Source organism: Vanellus vanellus (genome assembly GCF_965231255.1).
Source record: "Vanellus vanellus genome assembly, chromosome: 4".
Taxonomy (NCBI): Eukaryota; Metazoa; Chordata; class Aves; order Charadriiformes; family Charadriidae; genus Vanellus; species Vanellus vanellus.
This window is the reverse complement of record NC_138909.1, coordinates 19,326,002-19,348,173: the sequence shown is the minus strand read 5'-3', so window position 1 is coordinate 19,348,173 and position 22,172 is coordinate 19,326,002. Positions and strand designations below refer to the sequence as shown.

The 22,172-nt window shown below is 43.1% G+C and overlaps 2 protein-coding genes across 2 annotated transcripts in view; both read right to left on the bottom strand.

Annotated features, from left to right (window-relative positions):
* The window catches only part of LOC309671545 (kelch-like protein 8), a gene marked incomplete at its 5' end in the record, with an annotated part of 659,404 nt that overhangs the window by 78,539 nt on the left and 558,693 nt on the right, over positions 1-22,172 (bottom strand). The gene's annotated exons all lie outside the window — the stretch shown is intronic.
* The window catches only part of LOC309671211 (AF4/FMR2 family member 1-like), a gene marked incomplete at its 5' end in the record, with an annotated part of 38,713 nt that overhangs the window by 13,318 nt on the left and 3,223 nt on the right, over positions 1-22,172 (bottom strand). The window contains 7 exons of the mRNA XM_082482416.1: positions 1,101-1,347; positions 4,845-4,924; positions 7,505-7,795; positions 11,251-11,413; positions 12,848-12,885; positions 13,017-13,071; positions 17,966-18,017. Coding sequence (XP_082338542.1) covers positions 1,101-1,347; positions 4,845-4,924; positions 7,505-7,795; positions 11,251-11,413; positions 12,848-12,885; positions 13,017-13,071; positions 17,966-18,017 — 926 coding nt within the window. The remainder of the gene's footprint in view (positions 1-1,100; positions 1,348-4,844; positions 4,925-7,504; positions 7,796-11,250; positions 11,414-12,847; positions 12,886-13,016; positions 13,072-17,965; positions 18,018-22,172) is intronic.

The following is a 22,172-nucleotide window of genomic DNA, read 5'->3' as shown; positions in this document are numbered from 1 at the left end:
TCTTACCATGACGTTCTGGCCGGGTAAAGAGTTTTTTAGTAACTTACCGTTAGAAGAGCTGCGCCCTGTTTGCCCACTCTCACCTCGGTGACGCCCGGGGTGACGCCCACCAGCTGCCCGCGTGGCCGCTGCGCTCCTGAGCAGCCCGTTTAGAACTGCCGCGGGTGACGCTGGCTCCGCCCCTGCCGCGTCAGCAGCCCGCCCCCGAGCTGCCGGCTCCGGCACCAGCACGCGCCAGCCGCTTTTCCCGGCTACAAGAGCCCTCAGAAGAGCCCTTTGCCAGCCCGATCCGCCGCCATCCCCTTCCCCAGTGAGGCCTGACCTTCACTGGAGCTGATCTCCTCGGCGACTGACCGAGTTTGACCGACTGACCACATTTTTCATGGCCACTAGCCAAGGCAGGAATGGGTAATATCCATTCACACTTATTCCAGCTTAACCACACAGCAACTGTTGATTCTCTGTTACTCACTCCATTATCAGGAAAAAGCAAGCAGTTAGAAGCCAGCTAATACAGTGTGCAGAATCTGGCCTAACACACACAACAACAGACTAGACCACACACCCCCAGCCACCAGAAAACAGGAATAGAATTGAATTTTCTAATAAAAAAATGCAAAGATCCAGCTGCAAGGATCATTAATAATTTTGTAAGCAAGCCACAAAACCTTATATCCCAGCTGCAGCCAAAACCACAGGTTGCTTGTTTCTTACTTTGAAGCAATCCACTCCTTTCTGTAAACACACTTATTTTTACGCCAATATTGTACTTGCAGTCGCCTACAGTCAGAAACGGTTACTGCCATAAACATGATTCTCTTGCCTTGGGTTTTTACACGGTCGTCCCTTTACACTATTGTTCACTGGTGAAATGAAAACAGCTGATGGAAAGTCAGCAGAGAAGTTACAATGCAGGCTTTCGGGCTAGCAACATATGGTCCCAGACAGCCATTAAAGGAGCAAAATTGCTTCAAAGAGCTTTCTTTGGTGGCTCATTTATCTTCCTTCCTTTTTAATATCCTCAGAGCACATTTCTAAAGACAATCACACAGCGCTCATGAGTTGCAGGAAACATCCCACCAGTTATAATGGATACCTACTTCGATGCCCTTTGGCAATTCAGCGTGATTTCTCTCCACTTTCTTGTGCTTGGAGAACAAAGGATCCTTGTGGTCGCTCTTGTTCCTGGCAGTGTTATCCATGGCAGGCAGCTCACCAGTCTCACTTCTGGGTCTCTTCTGGGCCATCTTGGTTGACTTTGGTGGAGGATGTGCAGGAGACATGGGTGGCAGAGGTGGCGGTAGCAGGAGATCTCTCTTCTGGTTTTCAAGTAAAGCTTTTGGTGCTCTGGAGATGGGAAGCGAATTCAGCAATTGGGGTGAATATGGTGTACATATAACGTAGGGTTTTTTTAAAAAACTTAGTTACTTCATGTACCAATTCTGTTTAAATTTCTCTGGAATATAAGAGGACTTGTTAACATAAAGAATCAAACAAAAGCAAAATGAAACTTCAGGGATTTCATTGTGCATTAGATACCACATCCTCAGCTGCCAACACCACACAAGAAAGTTTCTTTTCAAGTAGGAGTAAGATTTGTCCTTGGAGTAAAGACTTGCAACCAGAATATCAGGATGTTGCAAAAAAGGCATCCCTCCAACACAGCCTCTTTTCACTGAAAATGGGAGAGGGGTAATAACAGCAACTAAAATCCCTGGGACAAATCACACAACAAGGCAAATGAATTGCAGCACTGACTCTCTCTCCCCATTATGCTAGAAGATATCTTCTATGGTCAGAAATACTCACCCTGACACTTGATCCTGTATATGCTTTGACCGAGTTTAACTGAGTTGTTCCTTTAAGACTTGCCAGCTCACCCACACAACATTTATAAAGTTGAGAGGATTCAGGTGAGAGAGACTTAAAATGCTGTGCTTTATAATGGCAGAGGCTATCACATTTAATAACACGGTGGCATATCAGTTTTGTGATCATCCGGAGTTAGGATTACCAGGGAACTCTGGCAGCTTTAAGCAGCACCAGATAGCTCTAAACCTTGTTTCTCTACTGCTCACTTACATCGTTTTTATCCAGCTTCTCAAAGTTTCCAGGAAAACACCGAACAGTGGATCCCAACTCATGGATTGCAACATCAGAAGAGCAGGAAATTAAGTTAAACCCAGTGAGAAGACCGAAGCATGACATTGCACATCTTGCTTCATTCTGCTGTGCACAGGACAGTCCTCTCCTGCCTTCCACAACCCACTTTTCCCATGGTACAGTCCCTACTCGCTGCACACATGCTCCCCAGCTTCCCTACCTTGGTACAGCTCTCTCCCCAAAAACGCATCCTTATCCTTCCCACTCTGCAAGCCAGAACACGGCTAAAAGGGGTGCTTATTTTCACTGAGCAAAAGGGAGGAGTGAACCCCAGAATTAAAGCCCTTCTGTATCCCTTCATACAACTAAATGTTAGCCCCAAAGTCTCAGTGCTTTAAGAGCACGTCAATGTTTTCTCTGCAGAAAAGCAGTTTAGTCGTATTGTCAGGACACAAACCTCAACGCTACATACCAACCCAATACCTCAAATTCAAGCAACAAGCAAGCAGGAATTGATCGCAGTGCCCCGTGACTGATGCATGAGCCTCCCCTCTCAGGGACACTGCCCATTTGAAGACATGCTCCTAGAAGCATTAGCTCTAGCAAAGAGCTAGCCAAAATGCTGGCAGTACACTGGTATGCAAATTATGGGTTAAGTTTCAGGAGACGTACCAGAAGCACTGCAAATGCTATGCTGAATAAATGAGAAATTCCTGGCCATGAAGGCCATCTGAAATTCCACAGTTTCATGATTCAAAAGGCATGCTGGCTGTGTGTCCATTAGGTCACATACAAAAAAGACAAAGACAACGAGATGATTTTAGTGGAAAAGGGAAAGGCTCCCTACCCTTACTCACCTATACATACAACTCTGTTTTCTGGATTGGGCTTTGTGCGTTTCACCCATATACAAATTTGGGCCAGTCACTGCAAAAAGCTTATTGGCACTGCATCATGTTGGTTTAGTTAGAGAAAGGGGGAGCTGCACACCTATGTGCTTCTGAAGCGTCCCAGTTTAGCAGCCTCACACGGCAGCAAGGGAAGAAAACAGAGTTCTGCAATGTCCATCACATCCACCTCTGTGTTGTCAAGCTGGGAGAAGACAGGTCCCACCTAGCACAGACACCGTGTGCACCAGCAGCCAGCCGATAAGTACAATTCAAAGCCTGTCACTGGTGACAGCAAAAGCAGCTGAGGGAGCAGACAGTATCAGCATTGACACATGACTTTTTTCTTTCATCAGAACCTGTCCAACTAAGAAAACAGCAACAATCACCAAGTCGAAATTTATGGACATTCAGTTACACTTAGCAGAATATCCTTTCCCAAGAGGCTGCCAGAACTCTCTCTGCTCAGTCATGGGAACGAGAGTCATGACTTCAGGGCTACACTTTCAGCTATTTCACCTGTTTGCGGCAAGAATCTGATCAAGCAACTCAACTTGTCTGCACCTCGGTTTCTCTGTGTGCAAAACGCGTTCACCTCATCTTCTCACCTTACAAAGGCTAAGAGCTTTAAATGCATGTGAAGTACCACGAATCTGACAAAAAGCTTTCTGCTGCTTCTCATGCAGTGAGAGCACAAACTTCCCCAAAATAAGTATGACAGCAGAACCCAGAATGAGGAAGACATGGGCAAAGAAAAAGAAGTTCGTAGTATCATAGAATGGGTTGGGTCGGAAAGGACTTTTAAGGATCATTTAGTCCAACTCCCTTTTTAAAACCATTTTAAGGCTAATTCCATTTCTCATGAAAGCAGAAATAACTGATGCTTGAACTCTTAAGTCTTACTCACCTAGAATCACAGAATAGTTTGGGTTGAAAGGGACCTTTAAAGGTCATCTAGTTGACACTTTCCCCCTCTCCCCCCGGCAGGGACATCTTCAACCAGAGACATCTTCAACCATCTTCAACCTCTTGCCATCCCCTGAAACCCCTAAACTATCATGCAGAACAAGCACATGCTACTCCCCACAGAACAGCTGCCACCTCCCAGATCATCTAGGGCAATCATCTGCTGACAGATTACCACCATGGTAGTTTGCAGAAGGGAAAACGACTCCTGCATCCCGCAGGCAGGCAGTCTACCACACTGTTTGTAACTCAAGCAATGTAAAATTCTTTTGCACTGATTTGTTTCCTGCATCTGGTCTGAAAGACAGCAGTGCAAATGGTTGCCTACCAGCTTAGAAGGAAAAGCAGCATGGGCATAACTGGCAACTAAACTTCTTGCAGCATAAACAGATTTTTTGAGCTATGCGTAATACATGGATCAGAGCATGCAGCAACATAAGCTGCAGGATGGACAAGTTCATGTTTAAAATAGTAAAGTCTTCATTCCCATCTCAACTGTAGGAAATCAAGGCAAATGCAACAACATTCAACGCTTTTGCAGCACTGTAAACCAAGTATGGGAAGACAACAAGCCACTGAAACATCAGCTTATGCTTGAATGATTAGAGCCATAATCCTCAGCGTTGAGAAGACAGAGGAAGATAGATAAGTGACACCCAACCTTCACATCTGCAACAAATAAAAAGGTGAATAAATTATATTCCCATAGCCACATGTTTGGTTCCAGGATGTAAAGACAAATCTGCAGCAGATTAAGATTCAGAAGACACATTAAGTTATAAGCAAACTCACAAGCATAAGCACAGGAGATACAGTTCCTCGCCTTAACCTTTTTGAGAAAGACTCAGCTTTATGCATCTTTTTGCCATCCCACCACTGTATACTCACTTCAATTTATGGGAGTCTTTGTTAGCTGAAGACTGCAATGGTTTTGTTTCTTTTTCTGATTTCATTTTCTTCCTATCAATCTCCTCCTCCACTTCCCTCTAACAGGAAGAAAGGAAAAAAAAAAAGAAAAAAAAAGAAAATCACTCAGGTTTTGAATGTGCAGGTAAAGTACAGACGAACACATCTAAGTTTGACTGATTCTGGTTAAAAAAAAAAAGAAAATATAAGATACTGGAACTGACAAAGTGGAAACCCAGAGCACAGCGGATATAGATTTCAGGCTCACTGACAAGTATCCTAAAATGACATTATCTACTTTTGCTTGGATAGATTAATTATTTTGTAGTTGCAGGGATGGAAACGCAAAACCTCTTGTTGCCAACAGTAATCAAAATTAAGGCACATCCATTGCTGAAAAATAGCATTTCATCTGTTCTGGATGGTTGTGTTTTTTTTTTTTCTCCTACTCAGTATGAATTGTACAGAAATGTATTCAGATTCCTCCTGGCAAAGTCATGAACTGCAAGCAATTGTGTTTTGTGATAGGCCTTATCAAAGGAAAGGAAAAAACTGCATTCACAGGAGAGTTCGATCACTCAGATTTCCAAGATGCACAGGGGCTTTTGGTTTTAACAACAAGAATCTGATACCAGAAGAACAGGAACCATTAAGGCAGAGAGGTAATAAATAATACTTTTAAATTGCACTCGATAGATCTTAACAATACAAAGCATCCTCATCTGCTTACCTGAATCAAAAACTTCAGAATAATTTGCTACAAGCCAAGAAAATGTAAAAGAAACTACACTGATAAGTCAGCGTTACCCATAGTGCGCCTGGTGGCAGCCAAAAGCATTGCAGGACTTTCTGTCTCTCTCTCGAGTACATCCAGGTTTACGTCACTGTGGTGGTGCTCAGTGGGTTATGCTCAGCACAGAGTCTACCTCTGGCAGCGTGCTCAGGGCAAGCCTCAAGCACCTAGATCACGTCCTTAAACTGTTTCCCAGGTTGAGCTCCACAGTGCCGCAAAAGATGTCTGACAGCTGCACCTGACCAAACTGGCTGTGATGAAGCCTGAGCCTCCAAGGACACTGATGCATGCTGATATAATACAGATGTTGAGTCTCTTAGGAGGGTTTTCCTGCAATCAGATACTCAGGCTGCAAGGGAAGACACGTCTAGTATCAAATAGCTCCTCTCTTGGCTCTTTGAGACAACAGAAGCAGCAACAGATTTACTGCCTGTTCACCTTTCTCTTGCTGCTCTGCAGGAGGGGGACTGCCGGGGTCTCTCAAGTTTCTTCACCATTTTCCTGCTCTTCCCCACAACTATGGGAAGCTCAGAAAATGGCAAGACTAAAGGAAACCCACGTGGGAACCAAGGTAATTCACCCACACATGCTAAGCCACCTGCTCTGTGAGGAGGACCAAAAAGTTACACAGGCACTGAAACGTCCACAGTGAATACCCATTCACCTTAACACCTGCAGCCAACTCTCTGTGCAGCTGAACCAGCTGGCTGGAAGTATATCCACAGTCCCCTTTGGCAGTTAGCTTTCAAAAACACTCATGAGCTACTACCATCGCAGTTAAATAAAGGTCTGTCTTGTAATTCAGGGGAAAGCAACTATTAACGCTGAAGGACTCTACAAATCCCCTTAGTGGATACACGCATCTTTTAAGCATTAGCATTGCTGCTAGCACCACAGCAGCTCCAGGAAAACCAAAGACATTTTCTACATATTTATCCAAGTGCTGAGATCCAAAGCAGGGTTTAGTGATGGTTGTTACTATCAGTGAACCTGGTTCAGTCAAAAGTCTGCATTTATGGAAAAGTAAAAGGCACGGGGCTGCTGCCATCACCCCTAGTAATAACACAGTTTACATCTGCAGAATTCAGTCCTCTTTGCATAAGCAAGCCTTCACAACTGTTTCATGGAAATAAATAATTCCACACAGGAAAAGACTACGCTACTCAGACTGTGGTTGCGTGACTAAAGGCAGCAGAAGGTGCATACATGGACAAAACCAAAAACCACAGACCAGGGTGGCCTGGGTCAATTGTCCCTGTGGGCACCCCCACAAACTGCAGGCAAGGTGCTCTCCCACAACAGACACTCAATGGGTAGCACAGATGACTCCACAGTCTGGAAGGTGCTTCAGATACTATGCTGCTTTTCAAGGAGTTGCAGGGGGAGGGGGAACTGCAGCCCTACAAAGCTCTGCTTGGGCTGAAAGCAGAGAAACCCACAAATGCTCCCAGCAGGCTGGCCAGCTGCATGCTGTGACACAGCCTGCTGCCCAAAGGTCCTCTCTGACATAGGAGGGCTGAGGTTTTGGTGTCTGAGAAAATTAGTATTTCAAGAAAACACAGAAAAAAATGTTTTAAACCACCAAAGCATTTGTTAGACAGCTTACAAGGCTTTTCATTTGCTCAGCAGGGGATTTGTGATCAACAAGAAACATCTGTGGAAAGTTTTGGTACGCATTCCCTTTAGAAGTTTGATAGCACCTTTATAGGAGGAGCATAATGGGTGCACTCCCAACCTATGAAGCAGAAATGAACTCTCCACACGGGTTTTTCAAACACCACCTTGGCCCTTGTACAAACCCACCTCCCCCTCCACCCCTCACCTTCCTCTTTTGAGGAAGACAAGTCTGCCTGAGCGAGGGCTCCTCGGTGCGCACAGGAGACTTCTGGCAGTTGTGTTTGGTTGGAAGATGAGTGTCCTGAGGAGCCCTGGCTGCTCGGCCGGAGCTTTTGTGATGAGGCTCCCTCGGCTCAGCGTGCTGGTGGGAAGAATTGCTGCTGATGCCATCGCCCTGCTCCTGGCCCTCCTCACATCCATCCCCATGGGCGATTTCGCTGAGACTTTTGGTTGGCACTGCTGGTGGGTTCACCTTGGTCAGCCAGTTGTTGAGCTGCCACTTATTAGAAGTTGGTGGGTCAGGCTGCAGACAAAAAGAGAAAAGAAGGATGCAACACTGATGCCTTTATGGGCTATTTCCATCCTAGCACTGCTTATCAGAACCCAGTAAAATTTCCTCCTTATTGTTAAAAAAGGCGTGAAAGTGAAAGACCGTGAGACAGTGAGGATGCTCTAGTATGTGCACATGAACACTTACTTCAGGAACACAGACCTCGTTTTTGCACAGGATCAAATATGTTGCACAGCACTCCTGGTTCTCTGCTAGCCCTACCTGTCATCCAGTAAGAGAGTAGTCTACATGAAAGCTTCATCTTGGTTTGCCACTAACCAACATTGTTGCACAATCAGACAACGTCTAAAAAAAGCAGCAATTGTAAAAACGGTTTAGGTGCTGTCCTCACAATGCTTTTGGAAAGTTATTTGCACACAGCAAAACGGACAAGGGGCTGTGCCAGCTATCACATCTCATTGAAGTTTGACAGGTAGGCTGTCAGGCTCCTGTGGTTTAACCAAAAGAAAACCATTTACCATAAGAAATTGTATGGCTACCGCATCAAGTCCAGCCTCTTCTGAGTCCTCTGCCTACACAACTTAACACTTGCTTCCCTCTGGGTCAAGCAAGGCATGAGCAATGACCAAGGTCTGAAGGCCTCTGGAGTCACAGTTTAGGGCTGGGCTGGCCACTAAATGAATGACAGATGTTTTCTATTAACCCCTCTCCCTTCCCAGAAGAGAGAAAGGAGAGAGGATAAGGGAGAAAGACTTACGGCTTGAAAAAAAACCCTAAACCAGCTTTAATGAAATATTAACAATAAAAAGAAAATATAATAATATTAATAAGAAAATAATGAAATATATACAAATATATATAAACCCAATATCGAGCTCCCAGGATGACAATCACGTCACCAGCCAGCACTGGGGAAATCCCAGACTGGACTCAGCAGCAGACAGGAACTGGGTGCAGGAACACACAGATCAGGATCAAAGGCAGAACAGACAGAGTCCTCCTCCGACTCCAGCCACTGAAGAAAAGGGAACTTGAGCCCTTGCTCCCTCAGCTTTATAATGAGCATGAGGCAGATGGGATGGAATACCCCGCTGGTCAGTTTTGGGTCATCTGTCCTGTCCGCTCCTGCCCGCTCTTCTGCTTCCAACTCGGTACATAACAAAGTTAGCTAACCCTGGTTGATACAGAGATAAGTATAAGCAAAAGCCTCTCGGCATACTATTCCTTGGTACTAACTATAAGCATCAGACTTTTTGATTGCCAGAAGCAGACACTGTCTGAAAAACATACCATTAATTTCAGAGAGTGCATTCAGTTAGACCAGACTAAACTGAAAAGGAAAATTATTGAAAAGGAACATTAGTTTTGTTCTATCTCAAACCAGGACACACGGTCAGATACCGTAATGTGGTCGCTACAAGCCCTGCTTAACCTAACAGTAGTCTGACAAATTACGAGAAAAAGACCAGAGAGATGATCAGAGGGCTGGAGCACCTCTCCTATGAAGACAGGCTGAGAGGTGAGGTTGTTCAGCCTGGAGAAAAGAAAGCTCTGGGGAGACCTTATAGCAGCCTTTCAGTATCTAAAGGGGGCCTACAAGAAAGACGGGGAGGAACTTTTTAGGAGGGCATGTAGCGATAGGATGAAGGGGAATGGCTTTAAACTGGAAGAAGTTAGATTTAGATTAGATATTAGGAATAAAGTTTTCACTTTGAGGGTGGAAGGCACTGGAACAGGTTGCCCAGATAAGTCGTGGAAGCTCCATCCCTGGAGGTGTTCAAGGCCAGGGTGGATGGGGCTTTGAGCAACCTGGTCTAGTGGGAGGTGTCCCTGCCTATGGCAGGTGGATTGGAACTAGATGATCTTCAAGGTCCCTTCCAACCTAAGCCATTCTATGATTCTATGAAAAGCAAACCCAACTAACCCTAAAAAAAGACAACAGAAACTGCAAAGCAGGAGCATTATTCTCTGGGGCCTGTTCTGAAAACACCACGTATGGGTCAGCATCACTTAAATGCGTAGCTCATTATTTGGGCACCATCATGGCACAGTTACACTCCTGCCCTTACCGATTCTCCCCAGTCACAACTCTCCCTTCTCAGAAGTCCCACAACTCTTCCCCAAAAAGAGAAAGCCTGAAAGGTTTTCCAAGACTAATGAATCTCTTCTACCACAATTTTCTTCTCTATCCAGACTCAACTCACTGTAGAACATGTGGATAAACAAAACATGTCTTCAACTGTGTTTCAGAGAGTCAATCCAGAAACCTGGTTTAAAAACCAGTTTGGTTTTACCGTGGGGTCGTAAGAAAAATTAAACCACAAATTCCATTATAGTTTTCAGACAACACAAATCAGCTTTGTTTTCATTAGAATTTTAACTCATTAGCCACCAAAGAGCATTTTTTTTTTTATTTAAACACTATAAAAACGTGGCCAAAATACTTAGCAAACTTCAGTTCATAATGTAGGTAGCTAGCAGACAGTGGCATACTCTGATCCTTTTCTAGCACCTTCTACCATTGGTTACCTTGTTTGTGATCTACACCATCATACGGGCTTTCCTTAGGTATTCCAAACACAAAGAATAGTAAGAGACTTCAAAAAAAAAAAAAAAAAAAAAAGAGGAACTATTGCCTATAGGTCTTAAAGTCTGTGCTTTTGCATGTGAAGAACTGACTATAAACAAATGGGCCATGTGCAATAATTTGCTCCTTGAGCACCATGGATGAACAGTTTGCTGAATAAAAAAGGATAAGATGGTCAATGGCAAATAGCTAGGATTTCACTAAAGCGAGAAGGATCTTGCAATCCAGTATTTTCAAAACAAAGCAGGCAGGATTGGGTAAAAGAGTAGAAGTATAATATCTGTTTCCTTCCAAAGACAACCGCATTGCAGAAGGCAAACTCCGTAACTGAACTGCTGGAAGGTGAAGTTTATTAGATATGAGAAGAAAAGCTATGCCTTCTCAAAACTTGTTTTCTGCACATAAAATTCTCCCTTTCATGTGCTTCTAAGGCAAAAGAAAGGCTCTTCTTCACATATCAGGAAATTGGTCTCACCCTGAACCAGCCCATAGCCTCAGCACTCAGAAAACCTGCATGGGCAGAGGTGCACCCCAAACATCCCAGACAAGCCGTGCTTCTCATCTGTGCCTTACTTGTGTCTCCCCAGCGATGACACTAATTCCTCCAGGAGTGCTAGACAACGATGCCAAAGTAGAAGGGGGAACACTTCAAGGTTAGGCACGTAAAAGTCTAATTACGCTGTTACTAAGGATTATTTAATTGACAAACTCTAGAAGGGAAGCAAAGGGCAAAAAAGTCTGATGATGAAGCAAAGATGTCAAGGGGACACATGAATGATGACGTTATTTCAGGTCTCCTGTCCTGACTGCATTCAGGCAGCAGAGAGTCTGAAGCAAGAGGCTGTATTAAGCAGCCTCTACATTTTATTTTAATATTCACCTCAGGCGCTGACGCTCTCGCAGGGTCGTTTGCTTCACTGTCACTGGAGGTGCTCTCTGAGGTGGTCTCCGAGTCTGAAGAGCTGTCTGAGTCACTGGTGCTCCCTGACTCCGAGCTGCTGGAATGTGCTGATGCCACACTCTTGGGCTGGGACTGTAGGGCACTGCTAGACCACCATGAGCTAACATTAGAAAGCAGCATGGGCGAAGGTTACTTATTATATTGACACGGCAAGATTCAAAAGTAAAACTGAAACCCCATGTTTTGGCAGTGAGCGGAGATGGGAGAAGGCCAAAGGAATACATTGCCATACCCAAAAGATAAAGCACCGGAATAAAAAACCTCTGGAAATAATAAAACCTTCAACTCCAACCCAGTCAGACAAATACATAAGCAGGACATCACTGCTACACTATGAAGCAGCATTTAGCCAACCAAAGTTTAAAAAACAACTGAAACTGACAAGTGCTTTTCTGAAAGCCCCAACCCTCAAAAGAAAAACTTCCAATAAAGGCTAACAAGATGGAAACACACATTCCAGGATGGTTTCTCTTTTTTGTATTCTCCCCTTCACCTTTTCACTTCATCTGTGTTACTTGGTCAAGGTGCTGTAACTGTTTCGTTAACAGCCATGTCAAGCAGCGGCTTTTTTTCAACACCCTCCCCTACTCAAAAGTGTTTTCCTCCAGCACTGACAATGGGAATGAATAGAAGTGAGGGAGAGCCACGACTTTGATGCACAGCTTCTTTTTGCTTTGAAATGGGCTTACAAAATCAAAATGTTGGGGTTTTTTTTATTTTTTTTACTTTGAAAACTGTTTCCCATATCAGCATCAACACGTTTGTATTACTTGGAGGCAAGCTCCTTGCTGATCCAGACTGATATCAAGAGAAGACTCTATTTCAAGAGCTTGCAGAGACGCAGAAATCATGCCAAGAATCGGCATGCCCTTCTGCATGTCTGACTTTGTCGACCATTACCCTGTGCTTGAAGAATACAGATATCAAGCCAAAAATGTCTGTCAGTGCTCTCCTGTAGGAAAAATTCTGGGCTTCTCCACCTTTCTTCCTCTAATGCTGGCATGTGGCTGTTGAGTCTACCTTGAATATTGCTTCTGACTAACAATACATGGCAGGAGCTGCTTACAATCAGCTGCCTTATCAGGGAGCTGAAACAGCCTCAATGAGTCTACTTAACCGTTTCCTGTTCTTCACTCACTTGGCTGTTTTGGGCCTCCTTCCAAACTAAAACTGGATTCACATCCATCACTACTACAACTGAAAATCCCATTAGCTCCAGCGTGATCTACATACACAGTGGTGGACGGGAAGAGGAAAAAAAAAAGAGAACAGCTGGGGAAATAAAATTATGGTTCACAGGCAAAATCCAGCATGACTGGATTACTCAGTTCCAATTGGAGCTTTCTGTAAAACCCCCCACAAGCCAATTTTCAAAAGCAGCTTCAGGCAGCTAGAAACAAAAGCCTGTGTCTACAAGAGAAACCAGGAACCCTTACCTATCTACCCCATATACAAAAAGTAGTTTTGGTTTTCCTCCTTATTTGGTCTAGCTAGTAGTTTGGGAACAAACCTGTACCTTGGAGGAGCAAGTGAAGAAGGTGGCTTTTCAACAACCTGTTTTGTTCACAAAAACAAAGAGGAGAGGGGGAGGAAAGGTTAGCGTAAGGAACTCGGAGCAACGCAACAAGTTGTGGTGATTTAAAGGGATGTCTGTGTGCCTAGTGTATAAAACATCTAAAACTGACTTGGTCGTCACCACTCTCTTCACTATCACTGAGCTGCAGGTCGTCCTGGAGCATTCTGAAAGACAACCAGAAGATAAATATCAGCCAAGGCAGACACATTTTCAAGCAGCAGACACTGAAAAAGACTTGGTTTGCACTTGCCAAAACAAACCAACCTCCCACATCCTTTTTGAACATTTGGCATGCTCAATCTGCTAAACCCTCTCACTACCCGAATGAATGATAAAAGGACAACACACAACCTCAACGTTTTACTGTGCTTTCCAGTCGATCTCAGGAGCTGCGCAATTGGAGGTCAGTGTCATCGGCTGCCATCTACAGGCAACTGAGACAAAGTTCTACGAGGGCAGTGCTCCTCAACAACGGTTACCTAGCACACTAACACAGAGAAGAAAAGTTACCTAGGCACTAAGACCGCAAGGTGGCGTGGAAGAAATCTATCTGCTCCTTGTACAGCAAGAAATTAGCACGCTATTAGCCTCCACTGGCTCCCCAAGGGGCAGAAAGCATCGTCTTTGCACCAGAAACTGTGCGTGTTCACACTCTGAGGGCCTGTGAATATTTCTTCTGTCACAGGAGTTCTCTTTTTGCTGCTGAAGTTTCCTATCGCACATACATAAGTAAATGCCAAGGTCAAGCCTTTCTCCTATTTCTTCTCTACACAATGAACTTCACACTTGTGCACATGTCAGCAGTAACCATAACATTGAGCAGTTCAGATACTCAAAGTGGTTTACGAGTTGGGAGGCACAAACTCTTTTTTACTATTGCTAGAGTAGAGAGCAGGCTGCCCGCAAATGTTTCCAAAAAGCCTAATGTAGTCCTCTACATGCAGGTGCTAACTACTGCTTGCAATTTCAATGCATTACCGAGGTCCTTAAAAGGCTGGAAGGGAAGGATTTGTGGGGAGGGACCCAAAGTTCTCCCAAACTGTTATCCCCCACTTTGGCAATCATGCAGGCACCCCCAAAAGGAGTTGGAAAGCAGACGGGCAAAACTCTTGTTATTCAAGTGTACGGTGGTTCAAATCTTGAAACTAGCTGGAGACTGACTCCTCAACCCAGAGAGTTACACAAGTGTCCAAAAACTGGATAAAACGCTTAGGAACCGAGACAGGGGTTCTAATCAATCAGGTCAAAACTCTGTTTATTTCAGCCTCATTTCAATCTAAGGGCTCTCTGTGAGAAATAAGAAAAATAAGCCTCCAACCCTTCATGACAACACATTTTATAGCATGAAAACAAATATGAAAGATCCCCAGCGAACCACATCACCTTGGAAAAGTGGGGAGAGAGTGTTCCTGGTGCTTGTTAGGAGAAGGAAAACTACAGAAACCTTCACACTCTTTTAAGCCTTCATTTCAAATTATGAACAAAGCGAAAAAGATTTATGGCCCTGTGGGTCACCTCTAATGACCCTGAGCAGTTTGCTTTTATGATTCCATGACAAAAGAGGAGTAAAAACTTTGAATAAAAAAGTGATTCCCTTATTTAAGTACTGTCCCCACTACCTAGATAAATTCTTTTACACTCATACCAAAGCAGTTGACATGCATGGAGATACTTTCATTGGAATAGGACCGTGTTTACGGTTGAAGCTGGCACGATCTCAAAACAAATAATTCCACAAACCAGAAGGGACGAATCTACTCTTGCCCATGGAGCAGGACAGCATGAAGAAACCCCAAAGGTCTCCTTGTCTACCAGTACGGAGCCAACCCCTCCTGCATAGGTGACACCTCCTGCAAAGGTACTGACCCCACAGTCCCCAAGTACCTCTCTCTGATGCAGAAGAGGCTCTCAGTGCCACAAAGGCGCTGTCTGATTACACTCATGATGACCTACGCGCTTTCTTTGTTCAGGCATTTTGCCTTTGCCATTCCCCTGTGACTATCCTCCTCCATCTCCCAGCCTCCACTGCCTCAGTTCCTCACACACCTTCTCAGTGGAAGTCACCTCTTCCCTCTTCTTTAGAGTAAACACTGACAGGAATCACTATGAGACACCACCTTGGAAAATGAGGCCCCCGAATTTCCTACAGAAGGCAAATGGCATGCAGTCTGCAGCAATCCTGCGTGTGCCAACTTTGCACGTGGGCTAGAGCTGAAGCTCACCGCTAGTCCACTGAGGCATAAATAGGAAAAAAGGAAGGGTAGCAACAATACAGCCACTCTCCACACTTCTGGGCAGTTTGGCAAATGTCTGTTGGCATCTCAATGAATTCTTTTTTTTTTTTCCCCCAATCCATTAGAGAAAGTAATCCTTCAAAGGTGATAATGAACAAACTTCCAGGGATGCTAAAAAGTTCTGAAAATGTTTTCATTTTTTGTTTTGCCTTAAGAATTGTGGACTACAGATGCATTTCTTTTAGAGGTTAAGAGAATAATGCAAGGAAACTCTATCTAGATCTTTTAAATCTGATTTAACTGTTTGTAATAAAAAGGATCACCTTTTTCACCTGAGCTGCTGGTAAATAAAACAAATCAGCATAAAAGAACATTGCAACTACTTAAGTTCAATTTAGGATCAAGGAAGGAAGAACACTAAAACTTTAAATGAGTCATACTTCTACAAGGATAGACAAAACCAGTTTCCCCAAAACAAGGTTTCAACAAATTGTTAAATAGCCTAGTTAAAGAAAATAAATCTGCTTTAATAATTTTAATGCTTTAATTAGCTCAGGAGTTAATAGATGCCGAGTTTTCATTCGCAGGACCTGTTCATTTGCAGCTTATATACACACCATCAATCTCCCTGTAAAGCTATTTAAAAAGAGCTCTTTTAGCGAGAAGCAGCACTAAAATTAACATCACTTGCCAAACAACCCCACTGAAAGCACAGGCTGGTCCCTCTCTGCCAGCCAGGTTAAAGATGCATCACCAAGAATGAGCTTGGCATCTCCCCTTTTAAAAGAAGGGCTGCTTCCATTCCAGTGTAGCCAGGTGCTAACTTCGGGGCTCTATTCAAGAATGAAAGCCCTGAAAGAAAACAAGCCCTGTTGTGCAAATGAAACCAAAAACAAAACAAAAAAGAAGGGACGCATGAGTTCGAGGGAAAGATGTAGAGGAAGTTCTTGGGCAAATCTTGCTTAATTCCATTTGGGACGTAAACCTAAACCACCCTGTTCCTCCTGCTTCAACTGCCGTCGTCGATTGTGGGTATGCATGTCCCTGGGTACACGAGTGCTGGCTCTGAAGTACCCAGAAGGACGCCGAGCAGAGAGGGGATGTTGGCTAAGGACAGAGCTATGTACCATGCCATATTTACAATTCTGGACCTTTGGGCTAAGAAAGGAGTATTTTCAGATTCTTGTTTACAGTGAAAGCCTCTTCTCTCTCTGCCACCTGGAAAACTGACTACAGTTCTAGAGGGATTTTTACAAGCAGCTGAGAACAGTTGAAATAAAGATGATGGTTGTAGGGTAGCTGAGGAGGAAGGCAGAGCCTGCTGCAGTTGAAACTAGTATTTTTAATACTGCAGTGAAAATTGCCAGAAATTGTTCAGGAGGAGCAAGCTGGGGTGGAAGAAGGAGGAGTAAAATAAAGAATGGATTAAGGGAGTAGCTGATTGCTCCCAGTGAGGGCGGGCTCCTCTGCATGATGCTGGAACAGTATAAAAAGGGTTGTTTTACAGATCTTACAGAGATTGAATGCAAAATTCTACAATCTCAAACAAGATGGAGAGATGCTCTTCCTCTTAGTTGTGACTAGCCCAGTTTGGGGGTTTTTTAATTAAATTGTTCACGATAAGGAAAAGGAAAACACATGGAGTAAGCTTTGTGGTCTGTAGTTTGCAGCCTTCCATGGAACATGAGATCTTTATATATCACATGGACTGATAAGCATTTAATGGTTCAGCAATTGCCTTGCCCAGGGACGCCTTAGCTTTCCAGACATGGAAAGATTTCTATTTGTTACTCAGGGCTATCAATGCTGCCAATTTGGCCAGGTTAATCCTGAAAGACTAATGTCAGCCCACACAAAACTACCTTCAAGCAATTTCTGCAATTAACCTAATTAATAGATAATTATTAACCTAATTAATTATTAACCTACAAGGACAGTACCAAGTTATTTTATCCACCAACTTAAAATTTTCTATTGGACCGATTCATTTGTTAGTTGGCACTCCTTCCTAGCCTTGTAAAACTTTTGCAGTGATTACGCATAAACATCTTACACTGAGACTCAAATTCTAAGAAGCTTTCTTCTGAAAGAAAACGTAACATGATAGGGAAAAGAATAACTAGATAAAGAAAAGTAGAAATATATTTAAAATACTATTTAAAAAAGCTCTAGAAACTTCATCTTCACCCCACTTTGCAACAGGCTAACATTCTTAGAATATAAATAGAGGTTTTTAGAAAGTCAACATTTAAGTTTTTGCCTGTTTGTTTGCTTTTAAAAATGAAAACAGAATTAAGACAACACTTTTTAGAAAACTTTTCCTTGCACAATTGCAGAAAGTTCTATCATACAATTGCTTTAAAATTTCACCCCTAGTTTTCAGAGCTTTGGTAGCTGTAGCTTTACGAGCCCCCACAAGCTTCAAAATTATATGCAGAACAGATCAGATTCATTTTGTATCCCTTATCATTTATGTCAGTTTAATAAATTATTAGTAGTTTGAATAGCACTAAGTATGACAAGATATTATGTAGCCACAGCTACATAATATTAAATAATATTAAAAGAGAAAAAAACCTTAAATCAGGTACATTAATGGTTGGGTTTCTTTTCTTCAGCTTTGTTTTGTTTTTAACACAGTCATTATAATCATGAAACAGTAATGTTTCTGTTGGTGAAAATTCCCTGCATTGAAATTTTCTGAGAAAAATCAGACTGGTAAAGCCTTAATCTTCAGAATCATCAAGTAAGCCAAACTGTAATTCATTCCAGGGTCATTTAAATAACTGCACAGTAGAGATGGGAACTGAGTCTGGTTACTTACGATGTTCTCGGCTGAGAAATAGGCAACGTTTTTGAAGGTGCTTCATACTGTTCTGTAAATCAAAAATGAATCAGTTGCTTTTATTTGCCTCACACTAAAGTAGGTATTTTAACCTATGGTCTCTGAGCATCAGATTAGAAAGTCACCTTCTTCCAGAATGCAATTGTTTGCCATTAAGATTATTCATCACTCCAAACAGGGTTTCCTAACGAAATACTGCTTGCTCTCTGTTGAACTGCTGTCTTAGTTTCTAGGTAATGAGTGTATGCAATTTCTTAAGCATTTTCTAAATTCATCACTGTTCAACGTTGAATTAAATTCCTTAATCAATGTAAACATTTGATGTTCACTTCAACGTATAGCACACAACACACAACTATCTGTCAATACACACATTAAGTGCGTTTTCTTTGGATTTCTACTTACTCTGATTCTGTGCTACAGATCCAACATGCTGTGATTCTTAGAAAGAAAGGACAAAGTGCAAATTAAGAATAAAATAAATCAGCTCTCTCTTAATAGCAGCATATTGGTTATGTACTGTAATAAATACTTTGACTAACTTGTCAAAGTATGACTTTGAAGTGTCCAATAGTCTAAGCTGGCCTGACATAGCTTAAGATGGACAGAGAAGTGATACGTGCTACTGCCACCAAAAATGCGTTCCTAGCACATCAGTGGTATGTGCATTTTTGAAGAAATATTAAAAAAAAAATTATAAGAGCTGCCAAACACTTCTGTTTAACACAGTCAGCAAGTATTTTTGTTGGCAATAAAGATGAAATGTTTTTTATGCGGCAACAGAGATGAGATGCTTAAAATGTTTCGGAAAAGCAGTCACATTTCAAGCCCACAATTGTAACAAATGTGTAAGTCATTGAAATATTAATTCATTCATCCCCCTCTGGCTCAAACGTCTTTCAACTCTAAAAATACAAATCTTGCTTAAAAAAATATAAAAGAGGAAAGACAGTTACACTACCATATAGCCCACTCAAAACCAATTACTCAGAAGCACAATCTGATCTAATTCTCAGTAAAATGATACATTGCAAGCAGCTGTTATACAACTCAAGATCCATTGTGCTTTAATTTGTCTGACTTCTAAAGATAATATCTCCTAACAGCCTTTATCTATGAAAGAGGGACAAAATCAGATGAAAACCCATGCAAGAGCCGGAAAGAGTTCCTCTAATTTATCAAAAACCCTGGCAAAAAGAGGGTGTTTTACCTTTGTTGGGAATGGAAATTTGGAAGGCTCTGCTGTACTAGGCGTATGAATAGCTGTCAGGGGAGGTGGCCATGAGTGGGTCATTTCCTGGAAAGAGATTGAGAGAAGCGGCTTACAGTATTTTTCGCTGATACACACAGGTGAGGTTTTAAGCTTAAGAGGTTCATACAGATCTTCCCATAAAGTCCTTATTGACCCGATTGTAAAGCTGAGCTGGTACCACAGCAAGAAACCCTCCTTTGATCACAGCAGCCAGACCATGGAGAGGACTTGCTCCTCTTCTGCAAGCATACTCCCATTGCCCACGTAATAGCAATCTTAGTGAAGCTCGTAGAGAGTTAAGTACATATTGTATTTGCAGGATTAGGCCTCAGTCTTACAGCTATCACAGTTAATAAAGGGAAAAGTAAATAAAACCTGTATGAGTAGTTCTGGGGTTCCTCAAAGCACAGGACTTTCCTGTTACAGAAGTTCTTATAACCCCTTACAGCAACAACACTCCAAAAGGCTTTTCACATAATGTGAGGACGTCAGCCAGAGAGTGCTGACTGCCAGCCGTTCCCCACGCTATTCTGCCTAGACTATTGGCTTTTGCTCCGACTGACCAAGACATCTTTGACGCAGAGCTCTGGGACGTAGTTTCAAACCAAAGAAAGAGACTGCCCGATGTGCTATGTCTTCAGGAATTCTCCTGCCCTGTTCCCCTGCCCTCACTCTCACCCACCATCACTAACAGGTGAATGAAAGTTAGGAATTATGTTCGTGCGGAACACATCTCATGATGAGCATGCACCACACGCAGTTTGCTCAGGGGCTTAAAAAAAAAAATTATGAGAAACGTGTTGGTACAAAGTGCATCTTTGTACTTTTGGCATGAAATAGACTGAAGCCTGAAAGTCTACTGTGCCATAATTTACAAGTGCCGTTTTTTCAACAAGGCACAAATATGAAAGTTTAGGAGTGTCCCTAGTTTCCTTATCTATTAGGAACAACATGAAATGCAAAGATACATAGGGAATGAAACCACATTGCTACCTTTGGCTCTATAAGAAGGGATTAGAGCAATCTGCAGGGGTTTCTGTGCAAAACTTGGAAGCAGCCTACAACTAACCTGAGTGACTATTTGATGGCACTGTTACCACCCTTGCCTTCTCTTTTCTCCCCTCCCACTGTTCAGCTCATTGCTCGCTTCACTGACTAGCTCTCCAATCTTTCAGTAGATTATAAACTCCTCAATATACTGCACTACACCTCTTCATGCATTTGTCAGTGCTTCCCTGTGGTTGCTACAAAAATAGTGTTATGCGTTGCACACAAGGCAAGAGGACAGGATGTCTTGTGAAACACAAAATGATGCAGTATTTCCAGGAGCAGTACTTGTGCTGCAATACCAACCAGTGCACAGCAGCTAGTGAGCACCTGTGCACAACTACCTTTCAGCTACAACACTGCCTCAAGAACAGCTTCTCGAGAGCAATAAAGGCATCAGGATCTGAAGCAACCTGAAGCAACAGTGAGGGAAGCGAATCACAGAAACCAAACACCTGTTAGGACTCCCGTGTCTCAGAACAGCATTTGACATCAAGGAACTGTCTTCTCAGTATCAGAACGACCAGCCATTTTTTACTTTATTAAAGTGTTTTTTACTGAAGACCTTTATTAAAGGTCCCAGTGCATTTTCACACCCTGCACAGTGAATGGGTGACATGTACTCAGAGCCAGCTACTGGAAGCCTGCACACTGCTCACAGAGCCGACTCTAACACAAAGTTACGGAGACGGTTTTGCATCAGAGCTGCCTTAGCTTTGCACGAATGGACTATAATTACAGTGAAGAAGAAACAGTGCAGCAGCAGTGCCCTGCGCAGGCAGGTGGGACGGATGCAGGTGCGTGCTCCTGTTCAGGGCCATGCTGCTGGGGCTGGCAGTATGGACAGCAGGCAGCATGTCCAGCCCCTTTGGAGGAAACACACTCAATAATGGCAACCCCCTGACTCGACAAAGGAGCAGCTCTGGCTGTTTCAGATGACTTGTCAGTCTTGCTCTTGAACTGCACCACACTGCATTACACTTACATACTGATAGGAAGACCATTATTGGTCTTCCAACTCCACCTGTATCTGAAGCTTTTATCTTTACTGCTCCACGGCATATCCCAAAATACACCACTTTTAGTGACTACAACATCCACTGACAGAACAGAAACAGAATGACATTCTTTCCCCACACGCTAGTTTAATGCATGCAAAATATAAGCAACCACAGAGACTGACTATTTAAGAGCACCTACCTTCAAAATTTCTTCACTGGAGTGGACATCACTGGGGAAGGTTTGCTACAACAAAAAAAGAGGGAAGCAGCATGAGTTTGTTTTGTTTTTACCAACTGACATGAGACACAGATGCACTCATTAAACACTGGCTTACCAACAGTTCTATAAATTTCATGAAAGCCCATTAATAATAAAATCCTAGTAAGAATTAAAGGCCCCATCAGAAGGCCAGTTAATAATGCACTTCTACAAAGCCTGTTCTTTTCAAGTCTTTAGTAGAAGATACATTCTAAGAAAGATTAGAAAGAAGGAAAGTGAAACAGCTCATTCAACAGTGGTGCTCGTTCAGCTGGCAGGATTCCTCTTGTTTCATGGCTCACGTTCTTCTACGAACTCATGTGCTTTCAGCAGAAAAAGAAGCCAGTACAAAGCCCTAAGCTTGGAGAGGGCAAAGCAGAGGTGGTTTTAAGTGGAGGAATCACACACCAGACCCTTGAATGCCAGCTCTTGGGCTCGTGGGAACATCAACTGATATTAAAAAATAGAAAAGCATACAATTGTAACTTGCGCAGTTCAGAACAAAACCTTGAACGTACTGCTGAGTAGGAACAACATGGTGATTTCTGGAAAAGTCTGCAGATGACCTCGATCAAGGGACTGCCCCTGTACTTCCCCCACCCGTTTCACTGGAGCCCAGGCAGTGAC